The 12,898-nt window shown below is 39.5% G+C and overlaps 1 protein-coding gene across 3 annotated transcripts in view; it reads left to right on the top strand.

Annotated features, from left to right (window-relative positions):
- ZNF608 (zinc finger protein 608) overlaps window positions 1-12,898 on the top strand; it is an 85,106-nt gene that overhangs the window by 65,245 nt on the left and 6,963 nt on the right. For all 3 annotated transcript variants that reach the window (XM_054517934.1, XM_036403425.1, XM_054517935.1), the window contains exons 4-5: window positions 8,488-8,575; window positions 9,049-11,500. In XM_054517934.1, coding sequence (XP_054373909.1) covers window positions 8,488-8,575; window positions 9,049-11,500 — 2,540 coding nt within the window. The remainder of the gene's footprint in view (window positions 1-8,487; window positions 8,576-9,048; window positions 11,501-12,898) is intronic.

Consider the following 12,898-nt stretch of genomic DNA (forward strand, 5'->3'; position numbering starts at 1 on the left):
TGTCAGGCTATGTGAATCACAGTTATGATTACTGAAGTAAAAAAGAAAAAAAAATCTGCTAGAAATGGAATACTTTATTTCTGAAACAGATACAGTTTTCTTCAGAACACACAGATGTTAAATTATTTTCAAATTGCATTTTTAGTATCAGCTGAAATAAAGACTGCAGTTTTATTCTCAAGCTGCAGTGAAACAGTGAAGTTGTTCAGTTACTCTGGCCAAAGAAAAGGTAAGGGCTGCACAAAAACTAGCTCTTTAGTTGTACTCCAGAGGTCAGAAGCCTATGGTTAGTTTATAATAACATTAAGTGCACATTTTCTTGTAAACACTGCAGTCATGTGGTCTGACATTCAAGAGGTTTAACAGCATTTTATCCAAAAGTTTTCCTAATCCTGCCAAATTCTAATCACTTTGATAAAAATCTGGCAGGAGAAAATTATGTCGATTGCTGTGGCTTCATAGTTTTCAAAATCACCACTCTAAGTAGCTCATATTTTAGTAGAACTATTTAGTCATCGATAAATCAACAAGCCATTTGGGATCCAACCTGATGTAATTTCTGGGGTACTACCCAGTTTTCCTTGAGACTTTTATTGGTCTTTTAATGAGTGTGAAATTTAGCCTTATATTTGATTAGGACCATTCATATTTTTTTTGGCTTTCGATTTGTATTTAGATCTTGGTCACTGGTTATTTGTTAGACAGACCAGCTTTAGAAGAAATATATGCACTGAAAAAAAATGTAACAGTTATCATTATCACTAGTAAGGGACATGAGCTCTTAGATTAGATGCTGTCCTATCTTCCAGAACTAACCTGCCCCCAGCATTTCAGTTATGGCTTTGTCCAGAGAAACTGTCATTTCAGCTAACCTCAGCTACATGTCTTCCTAACATGATGGTTTTTTTTTATACTAAAGCCAGAAAAGGGTAATGTTGCTAGGGAGGCAGGAAAAAGAAATGAAACCAGAGCTTCTTTTAGCTGCCCGTTCAACTGAATATTGACCAGCTGTCTTCATGAGAAAGAAATAGATGGTGGTGAATAAGCTAGAGTCTAGTTTTCCAAGAAGTTCAATGATTTTCCCAAATCAATACAGCCCATGAGGCTTCAGAACAAAGGATGTGGGAGACATGACAGTGATGGAAGTATCTTGTGTTCTTTTGTGTATTAAGCACATGGGCTCATGGGGAAACAGGATTTCTTCAGTTATTGGAGTGTTATATTCTTTTATATGCACTGGGATAAACTTCTAGATTAGGAAAATCTATTACAGTAATTATTAGGTGGGATTAAAAAGTTGTCTGCTTGATGGCCCAGCTCCATGTTTCCAAGAGCTACTCCTTACTGTATAATTGCTGCTTCTTTTTTGAATGCAAATGGGAGTATGTAATGCCAGTCCAGGAAACAGGTTCTATAAAACAGCTATTTTTAAACAAAGGTGGTAGTTCCTACTTTCAATATTACCTTTATTTTACCAATGACTTCATAATGAAAAGAAAGGGGATGACATTCAAATAAAGTGTCCATGAAATGTAGGTTGTCATTACTCAGAACTTACTGGAAATCACACAGATGTGATCTTACTCTGTTAGGCTGTTGCAGAAGATACTGTAGTTTGTAGTCCAGCTTTAGCCACCAGCAAGGCAACATTAACTAAAATAGCAGAGTTTAGCCTCTCAGCCCTCTAACCTTTAAACTTGCTATGCTGTCATAAAGTACAGAATGCAGAATTAACGCCACTGCTAAACGCCTCAGTGGTTTATGACTACACCAGCAGCATTTCATTATGCTTCCTTTCCTTGATGCTATCCAATCTTCTCGTCTTCATTGCTGTACAGTATTTGTTCAGATAAAGTCCAGTGCCCAGGATGACTAATTGCAGATCTGTGCTCCAGATGGTCTGATTACAGGATGTGGTTTAAGTGACTTTTCAAACATTCTGTGCTGCAATAGGGCTCTTGGGAAAAAAAAAAAAAAAAAAAAAAAAAAAGGCCCAAAAATCCCACCAGCAAACCAAAACAAAAAGAAGCAAACCCATCAGTCTTGCATTTCCAGGCCACCTGACAATCATTACATCCTCAAGCTGGCTGATGTTGATGCCAGTTACATGTGCACCTGTTGTAGATATAGTTAAGTTCTTGTGCCATGCTAGACAGAGAGTGTGATTAAAGTAGTATATAAACTGTACAACTCCCAGATCAGCATTCAGTCTATAAGACATGGCTTCATACAGAGATCGTTTACTGATCATTTTAGATTACTTTCTGGATGGAAGCAATCAGGGAGGAATAAGCCATTTGCATTGAAAGTCTAATATAAAAATTGCTCTGTGTTTTTTATGCCCGGTTGAATTGCAGGTGTATATTTGGATGTGGGATTGATGATGATGTGACGGATATGATGGTTGTGAGGCAAATGAGTTGTACTGCTTTTACTAAGCCAGTGGCAACAAAAAATCTTGAGATAATACTAAGAATATAGATTTTCATCTTGCAGCTTTTTGCATTTCATATATTTTAGCTATTGTTATGGAGTGATGTCAAATAGTTCTGGGTGGGACCAAAAAAATTGCAATGCCAGATTTAGAATAAAACAAGTTTAATCGGTGGGGGTGGTGTACTCACTGATGACAGATATGCCATGGTTTGGCTATCCCAGGCATGTATGTATTATTTGTACTTGACATGGCAGGGACAAGAGGCAAATCAAATTTGACTTGCAAACATATTTGTGGATTCACTAATCATGAAGATACAAGGAATTGATTATGTTGTAGTGTTAGAAGTAATACTTGTAACAGTAATCAAGTAATGATGTGATGCTTCGCTATACCAGGATTGCATCTCAACCTTGAAGAACTACTATGCCACAGAGATTTTTGCTACAAGAATTTATCATATTAACCTTTTAAAGAAGTAATCTTACTAAAATAATTGTGGAAAGTGTAGTCTACTTTAGAGATCTTCCTCTGGCATCAGGAAAAATTGTTTTAAAATGATACTCAGGATAGTAAAGGTAGTAGGCAGAACTTAATTTTGGAATTTTGACAACAGAGGCTTCCACTTATGTTTAAGGGTAAGTGACTTATGTGACTCTTAAAATATATGTGACTTTTTAAATATACATGACTTCTGATGACTGAAAAGTAGACAAATCATTCCTAGTTTTGAAAGATCATATAAATATTCTTCAACAAAGAAGTGTTCAGAAAGACTTTGTGCAGATCTGGTTTCTCCAGAATTTTACAGATGCTTTCGGCCAGATTGTGTACTAAGAGCAGAGGGAGCAGCTCCTTTTGCAAAAATGAAGGCTTACCCTCTCAGATAACTGGTTTGCTGAGTTTCCTGGTGAAATAATCAGTTTGCACTACACCAGGATTTTGTAGCATTTGCTGGGATCTGAACACAAAAGTAGCCTATGCTGTAAAAATTAAGTCAGGCTTTCCAATCTGATTAATTGAGTAGTGCCTACTTGTATTGGAATTTGAACATGTTTTCTAAAGCCAGTATTTTTAAAAGCTGGGGCCTGCATTTAAGGTAGTGATGTGATAATTTGATTCGTCATCACATGAGCTCATTTTCAAAGTTTTGGATACAAACATAAACATTCTTGGCTTATGATCATTGCAGAAAACTGAGTCAAGAAGACAAAGAAATTAGTATTTTTTTTTAGACTAGGTACTTCAGGGGTTTTTTTGTCTTTAAATGAAGGAATGTCTGCAAGAGTGTAGATGTGTCTGCTAAACGTGCAGTGCCAGAGTAATCCATATGAACAATACCCTTACTTGGTACTGAAAATGCCTTTGATTCTGATGTTTTTATGTCAAAATAGCACATCTGCATTTCTTAGCAACAGGGTTATTTACTTCATTTCCAACTTGTGATGACATATTTCATTCTACAAGATATAGTTAATAGTAAATAGCAAGTTTTGGTTCTGGCCTTTGTTAGGCAGTCACTGAAAAGCAGGCAGAAGGGATAAGGGAAGAAAAGACACATCATATCCGTAGAACTCATAAAAAGTGAGGTTTTTGCTGTAGATTTCTGAAATTACATTCTTACATACTACTTTAGTGACATGTGACTTTTCATTCCATAAGAAAATTCAAGTAGAAATTGTCACAGTTGTTTTGTACGTTATCTATCAGAAGTGCTTATATAAAATGGCTTTGTATTCCTATAGGCATGCATTAGTTTTTCCTGCCTGAAAATTTTTGCCATTAATGTTGTGGTTATGATTATGATGAGTAAAGAAAAAGAGCTCATAATGGTACACATACTGTGAAGGAAAACAGCAAAATACAGAATCTTGTCTTGTTCCTAAAAGGCTGACAACATTTGATCTTAAAGGAGGAGCTTCTATTGACGGTGGTGGGCACCAGATGACATCCTGGGTGTGCCGTTGTCATACATTAATGCTTTTGCATATGATCCTGCCTTGCCTAATAATGGATTTTGGCAGAAAAACTACAGTAGGTGAACTCTAAAACTTCTGGGTAACATTACCCCATTTTCTTACATTATAACACCATTTTGTAATTCCCACACATAAAACATTCTGTACTTACTGTGTTTACTCTTTAATGATAAAGAGTAGCATGGGTGGTAACTTTAGAACATTTAATTCTCATATTCTTTTTTTGCTTTAATGTAGGACATATGACACGGAAGGCTGCAGAAAGTATTGTTAATTTCAGATATACTGTAACTGTGAATAGTTACATAGTTTGCAAATGGAATGATCAACCAAATTAAACCAAGAAATTTATATCCGTATTTTGGGGAGATAAGTTTTTCTTTGCTACATTTAATTCTTGTGAACTATGCTCTAGTAATTGGTCAAACTCTTTAAGATGACACCCCTAGTTTCTCAAAGAAGCATTTGTGTGTAGTATATATTCACTGGTTTTTGATCCAACCTCACAGGAACAGAACTAGATATTTGCCTAAGTTTCCTCCTGAATTAGAATCTTAGAGAGTCCAAATGTCCTCAGGTACATTTCATTACAAGCACCTGTTTTTTTTTTTCCTATTCTTCAGTAAGGGGTATTTTAAAAAGTTTAGCCTCTTGGGCTTTTTATAAGGTGAAAATGCATCTCTTGTTTCAGATAGTATGAAACCTGTGGGTTCCTCAGACTGTCTTTGCATTTTCTCTCTTGTTCAGTCAATGTTAAATAGGTTATTGCTACATTATATGTAGTCTGATGTAATAGGAAGTCTCATTACAGGAACTTCTTATGATTTGGCACAGCCCCCAAGAGGTTTGGTCCTGTGTGTGGTGTGTTCATTCACAAGATGAAGGGGTTACATGAGCACACAGGTGCACAGAGAGGAGCTGGAATGACCCAGAGAAGGGCTACTGCATCCCTGAGTGCATGGCCAGTGTACTCAGAGGTGATACTGGGAGTGAGCCAGGCACCGCTCTAGCCCCTGGGACAGAGCAGGCTCAGCAGAGGTTCTTGCTTTGAGCTTGAACGCTGTGCCATGACAAACAGCACACCCTGATTTAGAAGAATAATCCCTTCTCTTCAGCACTGCATTGAGTACATTGTGTGGATTACCAGCTCAGTCATCTCCATTTTCATGTTCTGGTGCTTTGGCCTAATAAGCCTCTCCCAGTTGCACATTTCCTTAGATCCCTACCTCCCATGTTACTTATATTCTCCTCACCCATTTCTGTGATAATCTTAGAAGAGTAAACGAGTTACCTTCCCTGCCAGTTCTGTGGAGTCTTTTGTGTGGCTGAGCAATGTGCTGTCATTAAGGAAAGGAAATGTATTCCTTTCCACAGCTAACACAACATGGAAATTAATATTCTCTCCTACTTGCACGGGACCTTTGCTAAGCCTAACAAATTTAATGAGATGCTATATGTAGCAGATTTAAGGGAGGAGCTTACTTGTGTTTGCTTTTGAAATACTGACTTTCTTACATGGGAAGGTCATTTAAATGTCTTCGTAGAATTATTGAAATATGTATTGATTTCAGGGGCTTTTATTATTTTCACTATTCTATGCCTTCTACCTTGCCTTCTGTTCTGTCAATAGGCAACAAACTATCCCTAGGTCTGGTACATAAATAAATTAATAAAGTGCACATAGAGATAGGCAAGATTACAAATATCGAGGAAGATAGGTGAGAATAAACCTTTATTAAGACATCCCCCCAAAAAAACCCAAAACAAAACAAACCAACCACCCCCTAAAAAAAAAAATCCAAACTCAAAAAATCCCGACAAAGTAACAATTACTTTTTAAAAAAAGGATAAAAATGAACTAGCTTGGGAAGAATAAATGACAAAGTTAGTTCTTCAGTAATATTCTATGGGATGTCAGAGAGCTCTCTTTGCTTGGTACTTTTAGGAGACTGGACAAATGCTGGTAGGTGGGGTTGAGGGATCAACTGTGCTGCTTGCAGATAGATGGGCTGCCTGCCATAATACAGTTTACCAGGGGAAAATACTCAAGATTCTCACTTGGACCCTTACAGAGTCACAGATGACAAGCTGTTATAGTGGAAGAAAGGCATCAAGGCTGCCAGAGAAACACCTATTCAATCTCTTTTCTCTAGGTTGTGAATGGAAGTGGGAACATAGAGCTGCTCATTGTAAGAAACCCCATTTCTACCAACAGATATTTCCTCTTGGATGTACTGGGTTGTTCTCCGCTTCCTCCTCCTCCTCCTCTCTGGACCCCAGCACTTCCTGGCTGCCTCCATGCCTATGCAAGAGGCAACATAAAGCAGCCTTGGTGTCTTTGCAGGCTGCTTAGTTTGCATAGGTCATAAAAATACAGCATGGCCTTTTAACCCTGATAACAGAATCACAGAATCAGTTAGGCTTGGAAGGATGTCTGAGATCATCGAGTCCAACCTATGACCCAACACTGCCCTGTCAAGTAGACCATGGGACTAAGTGCCACATCAAGTCTCTCCTAAACATCTTCACCATGGTCCCTCTAGGACCTGACAGACACTGGCTGGAAGTGCAGTTTGTCTTTCATGCTTCAGACCAGTTCATTCCAGTGTGCAAAATTCTAGTTGCCTAATTGCAGTGAAAAACCATATGGGGGATAAATTTCAAATCTGTTTCAGAGAATTTTCAAGGAAATCCCTTCTTCCTTGGTACCTCTGCTAACAACATTTAAAATACTTCCCTGCTGCTAAAAGACCCCTGAGGAAATATGCTGCTGCTTGTGTGTTAACTTCGCCTCAGTGCAGCAGAGAGGGATGGTTTTATTGCAAAATTAGAAATTGCACTGGTAAGACAAAGCAAAAAGATGGGCTGGAAACATTCTGGCACAATGCCATAATCATTTCTATTACAGAGACGCTGCAGATAGAATAAGGGAAGTGCAGAGGAAAAACAAGGCTGTCAGCTGCGAGTTGGTGTCTTCACGCCTCTCATAAATTGGGAACATTTTGTACTGTGCCTTTCTTTGTTAGATAAAATGTATTTCTTATTTCACTGTGTGTTCTAATGAGAAGAGATGTCTGGCTCAATAATACTACCTTCTGTTTATCTGTGGCAGTTAATGAATTAAAGGGGTCATTATGCTGGCTAGTCCATAAACATGATGATAAATTATGTGAAGAAGCGTTTGAGGGCAACCTGAAAACATTTGAATGACATCCCCTACATTTATTTTCTTGTTACTTACAATAACCTTATCATTCAAAAATTTTACAGGGATAATTCAAATAAAACAAAATTAGAATTCTGCTTTAGGCAGGCAAATTTGCATTTAATAAAAGTCATAAGTGGAAAATCAATTAAATTACAGTAGGTTTTTTGAAGGATCCCTTTTCCTATATAAATATATATTGCAATTACTCCTACCTTAACTGTGGTATGGTTGAAGTTTCATATCTAGCTCTCACTTTCCACAGAAGCAAAAGCAAGGCAAATAATACATTTTTTGATCTATATCTGCTGAACAAAACTTGCAGTGCATAGGTGTATATGTTTGTGTGTTTGGATATGAGTAATTTCAAGTAAATAGAAGCATCATTATCATATTGTTCAAAGCAAAGCAGATTATTCTTCTCAGTCACCTTCTGATTTAAACACTGTAACTGGTGCTTAGTTTATGCTGGCTGGCTGCCAAGTGAAAGCAATTATGTGCAATAATAGCAAAATTAAGAGGTGAGTGTTGCTGTTTTACAGCAGGACATGGCAAAACCCATTTCCTTCTGTCAGCTGTATCTTGATTACACACACACCGTCACACAGGCAAGCTGTCTTGCACACAGACACATGGGTGCACTAATTCTTGTTCTTTGTCATTTGCAGTCTTTCCTGTGGGTTTTAACTTGAGGTCACTGAAACCAGAAAAGAGGAAGAATATAGACCAGAGTGTTTGAAAGCAAATGAGAATTAATGTCTTACTTTGTGAGGAAAGGACAGGAAAAAAAAAAAGTGCAAAACAAAAAGCCTATCTCAGTTATTGTTCTTATGTGTGATAATACTTTATTTTTTGCTCACTGACAGGTGTCCTGGTGGTAAATGTTACATGGAGGAACAAGACTTACGTGGGAACACTGTTGGACTGCACAAAGCATGACTGGGCCCCTCCGAGGTAGGCAAACATTCTGAGACTATTTTTTCTTTGCTGTGTTTTAACCCCCAGTCTCAGGCAAGAGACCATACAGAGATTAATAAAGCACAACTGGTTATAATTGAAAACATGCATAAGTGAATTGACTAGTTCTGTCTTCCAGAGTGAAACGTGGGGTGGAAGCTCTTCTTTATTTTACTTTTGTATTTTTGAGAGGGAAGAGGAAATACATGGGATTCAGTCAGAGAGCAGTTAATTTCAAAATGCATTTCTTTAAGTTAGGAAAATGTTTTGCTCCATTGTTCTCACCAGGTGGATATGTCCTTACCATTTTTGTCGTTTTTTAATGACTTTGCCTTTGACACTGTAACATTCTCACTTGTCAGAAGGACATCTTTCCTTTAACATTTGTGAAGGTTCTCTTACGGGACATGGTAGTGGTTGTTATTTTTTCAGTTCATGGCTCCTGCTGATGGAATCTATTGTTTGTACAGGTTTTGTGAATCGCCAACAAGTGACCTGGAAATGCGCGGAGGACGGGGCAGGGGAAAGCGGGCAAGGTCCGCTGCAGCTGCGGCTGTACCTGGGAACGATGCGAGTTTCGCCGAATCCCGAGGACTTCAGAATAAAAATCGAGGTGGTGCCAATGGGAAGGGGAGGAGGGGCAGCCTTAACTCAAGTGGGCGCAGAACACCCCCAAACTGTGCCATGGATGAAGTCAAAGCCAGCCCCTCGTCCACAAACAAGAGGAAAACTAAGCCTCCTATGGAGCTGGATTTGAATTCCAGTTCAGAGGACAATAAGTCTGGAAAACGCATTCGTACTAACTCTAGAAGCACTCCCACCACCCCACAGGGGAAACCTGAGACTACTTTTTTGGACCAAGGCTGCTCTTCCCCAGTGCTGATTGACTGTCCTCACCCCAACTGCAACAAGAAGTACAAGCACATTAATGGATTACGTTACCATCAGGCTCATGCACACTTAGACCCAGAAAACAAACTGGAGTTTGAGCCTGACAGTGAAGACAAAATTTCAGACTGTGAGGAAGCACTAAGTAATGTGGCACTTGAATGCAGTGAGCAAAGCACAAACTTGCCAGGCTTTGATCCACTAAAAGCACCGACATCTCCTTCCTCCATTGCTACCCCAGGGACCCCCAAGGGAAAGAGGGAACTGACCAGCAATGGCCCTGGTTCAGTTATCAGTTCCAAAACTGGCAAGAATTCTGGCAAAAAGAAGGGTCTGAACAGTGAATTGAACAGCCTTCCAGTAATTTCTAACATGGCAGCCACAATGGATAATTGCTCAGTAGCAGATGGCAATTTGCAAACCGAAATGCCGAAATTGGAGGCTGAAGGATTAATTGACAAGAAGAGTTTAGGTGATAAAGGCAAGAAATCAAACAATTGCAAAGTGGATAAAAACCTTTCCAAGCTGAAAACTGCCAGGCCCATTGCCCCAGCACCAGCACCAACTCCTCCCCAGTTAATAGCTATACCTACTACAGCCTTTACAACCACCACTACAGGGACAATACCAGGACTGCCCTCTCTAACAACTACTATTGTTCAGGCTACACCAAAGAGCCCTCCACTGAAACCCATTCAACCAAAGCCCACAATTATGGGAGAGCCAAGCACTGTAAACCCAGCTCTCACATCACTCAAAGACAAAAAGAAAAAGGAGAAGCGAAAGCTGAAGGACAAAGAAAGCAAAGAGACGGGCAGCCCTAAGATGGATTCTAAGCTGGGGAAGCTGGAGGACTCAAAAGGGTCTGGAAAAGACTTATCTGGACATTTTTTAAAGGACCATCTCAACAAGAATGAAGTGCTAGCTAATGGACTGTCAGAATCTCAAGAGAGCAGGATGGCAAGTATTAAGGCTGAAGCTGATAAAGTTTACACATTCACAGACAATGCGCCCAGCCCTTCCATAGGGAGTGCCTCCAGGATGGAATGCAGCACTTTGGTGAATGGACAATCTGCCATGGCTCCACTGCACGTGTTGACACAGAATGGCGCAGACAGCACGGCTGCTAAAACCAACAGCCCTGCTTACTCAGATATTTCTGATGCAGCTGATGATGGTGGCTCTGACAGCAGGTCAGAGGGCATGAGGTCAAAGGCCAGCTCTCCATCGGATATTATTTCTAATAAAGATGGTGTTGTAAAAGGACATTCTTCGACCACAGCACAATCAGCTCAAGCGAAAGAGTCTCATTCTCCCTATTACCATGGCTACGATCCTTACTATTCCCCAAGTTACTTGCACTCTGGACAGGTCAGTGCCCCAGCAGCCGGGAACAGCAGTACCCCACAGGGGCTGAAGATTAAAAAAGAGGCTGAGGAAGAGGCTGAAAAGAAAGAGAAGGCAGAATCGTCAGATGCCAAGAAAAGCGAAAGCACTTCCTCTAATTTGCAGCCGCAACATCAGTCAGTAATAACTCAAAGACACCCTGCACTTGCTCAGTCACTTTATTATGGACAGTATGCCTATGGGCTCTATATGGACCAAAAGTCCTTAATGGCCTCCAACCCTGCTTACAGGCAGCAGTATGAAAAATACTATGAGGACCAGAGACTAGCAGAACAGAAAATGGCACAAAGTGGGAGGGACTGTGAAAGGAAGAATGACCCCCCCTTGAAAGAGATTGGGAAGGATGACAACAAGCAGAAGAATATTCCATCTGCCACTATTTCAAAGGCCCCTTCAACTCCAGAGTCCAGCAAAAATAACACTAAAATAGGGTCATCAGTTCCTAACAAAGGTGAGGAGACAAGCAAATCACAGATCCTTTCCAATCACCAGCAGCAGCTTCAGTCTGACACTTTCAAAGCCAAACAAATGGAAAACCACCAGCTTATAAAGGAGGCTGTGGAGATGAAATCTGTTATGGACTCAATGAAGCAAACAGGAGTAGATCCAACCACAAGATTTAAACAGGTGAGATCACAGGAAATGGAACAAGAGTGTTTCGGTTTATCTTTTAAGTCGTGGTATTTACTTTCTGCTACATTCTTCTACCTCTGCAGCCAAACAAGCTCCACCATCATTTTTTCATGCTGGATTGTATTGTAGTCTGTGAATAGACCAATAAACCTTCCAGTTGAGCTGTTTGAAAATTACAAAAAAAAAAAAAATTAAAAAGTCTAGTAAGGTGGTGACAGAGCACAGGCTTATGACCTGAACAGACTATTTTAAATTATATGCATGAATAAAGTAGAATTAGATTTCTCTTTTAGATGTAAATGGTAAGCAGTTTGCTTAGTTCAGAAGTGAGAAATTTCAAGCAAAATAAGCAGCTTTCATTGTGAGAGGACTTAAAGTAGATTTGAAACATGGTTTGAAGTGTTTCTTTTTTTTGTTAAATAACAGTTGGCATTTACTAAAGATGGGTGAGCTGGTTCTTTGAAGAGTTGGCTTAAAGCACAGCTCTTTATCTTAACCCAAGGTGACCTTTCTGAAGCAGTTAAGTTCCCCTTCTTTCCTCAACCAACCTCAAGCCCCTACAGACCTACACAATGGATGAAATCCTCTTTCCATTGAAGTCAGTGATAGTTTTGCCATTGACTTCAGTGGGACCAGAATTTTATCCAGTGGCTTCATGCTGACCCTCGTAGATGTCACATTGCCTTCATTTGAGGCAATGCAACTGTCTCCGTGCTCTGAACTAGAGCCTCAATGCTTGATACTTTCATGTTCTGGCGTATGGTACATCCCAGACTTCACCCTTACAGGCTGTCTTTCAATGTACAGTGGGATCAGGGGAGTGGGAGTAGAGAGCTCTAAAGGAAGTGGGATGGTACAGTCCTAAGTAGGAGAAGATTTCTACTGATTCAAGTGAGTATTTGAACCACACTGTCCAAGCGTTTAGTTGCGTGCTTATATTTCTGTGGCATGTGCCATAAATGTATGTCATTTGGAGAAAATGTTGACAATTAGCTCTTGCATATCCTGTACCAGAAGAAGAAGTCTTCCTGTTACTTCTCCGTAGCAATTTGGTGTAGTGTTGTGAAGATCTCCCCTCTCCAGTTCTGTAACATGTTTATAAACTGGTCTGTGTAATACATTATTTTTGGAAGTATTTACGGTGCCCAGTAAATGTTCTTTAAACCATGTGATCCTGATCCAATAAATACTTGCGTACCTGTAATTTTACAAACTTAAAATAAGATTGCCAGCTGAAAAAGTCTGCTTTAATGTTTGACTTCCACTGATTCCTGGATGTTTGTAATACCAGAGGTAGCATTAAAATCTTGCCAGCTAGATCAGCTTTTCATGTGCATTGTTCCAGGTATTCTAAGTATTCTGGCATATCATTAGCCAGGTCTAATTTTGTGC

The sequence above is a fragment of the Molothrus ater genome, chromosome Z, assembly GCF_012460135.2.
Source record: "Molothrus ater isolate BHLD 08-10-18 breed brown headed cowbird chromosome Z, BPBGC_Mater_1.1, whole genome shotgun sequence".
Classification (NCBI taxonomy): Eukaryota; Metazoa; Chordata; class Aves; order Passeriformes; family Icteridae; genus Molothrus; species Molothrus ater.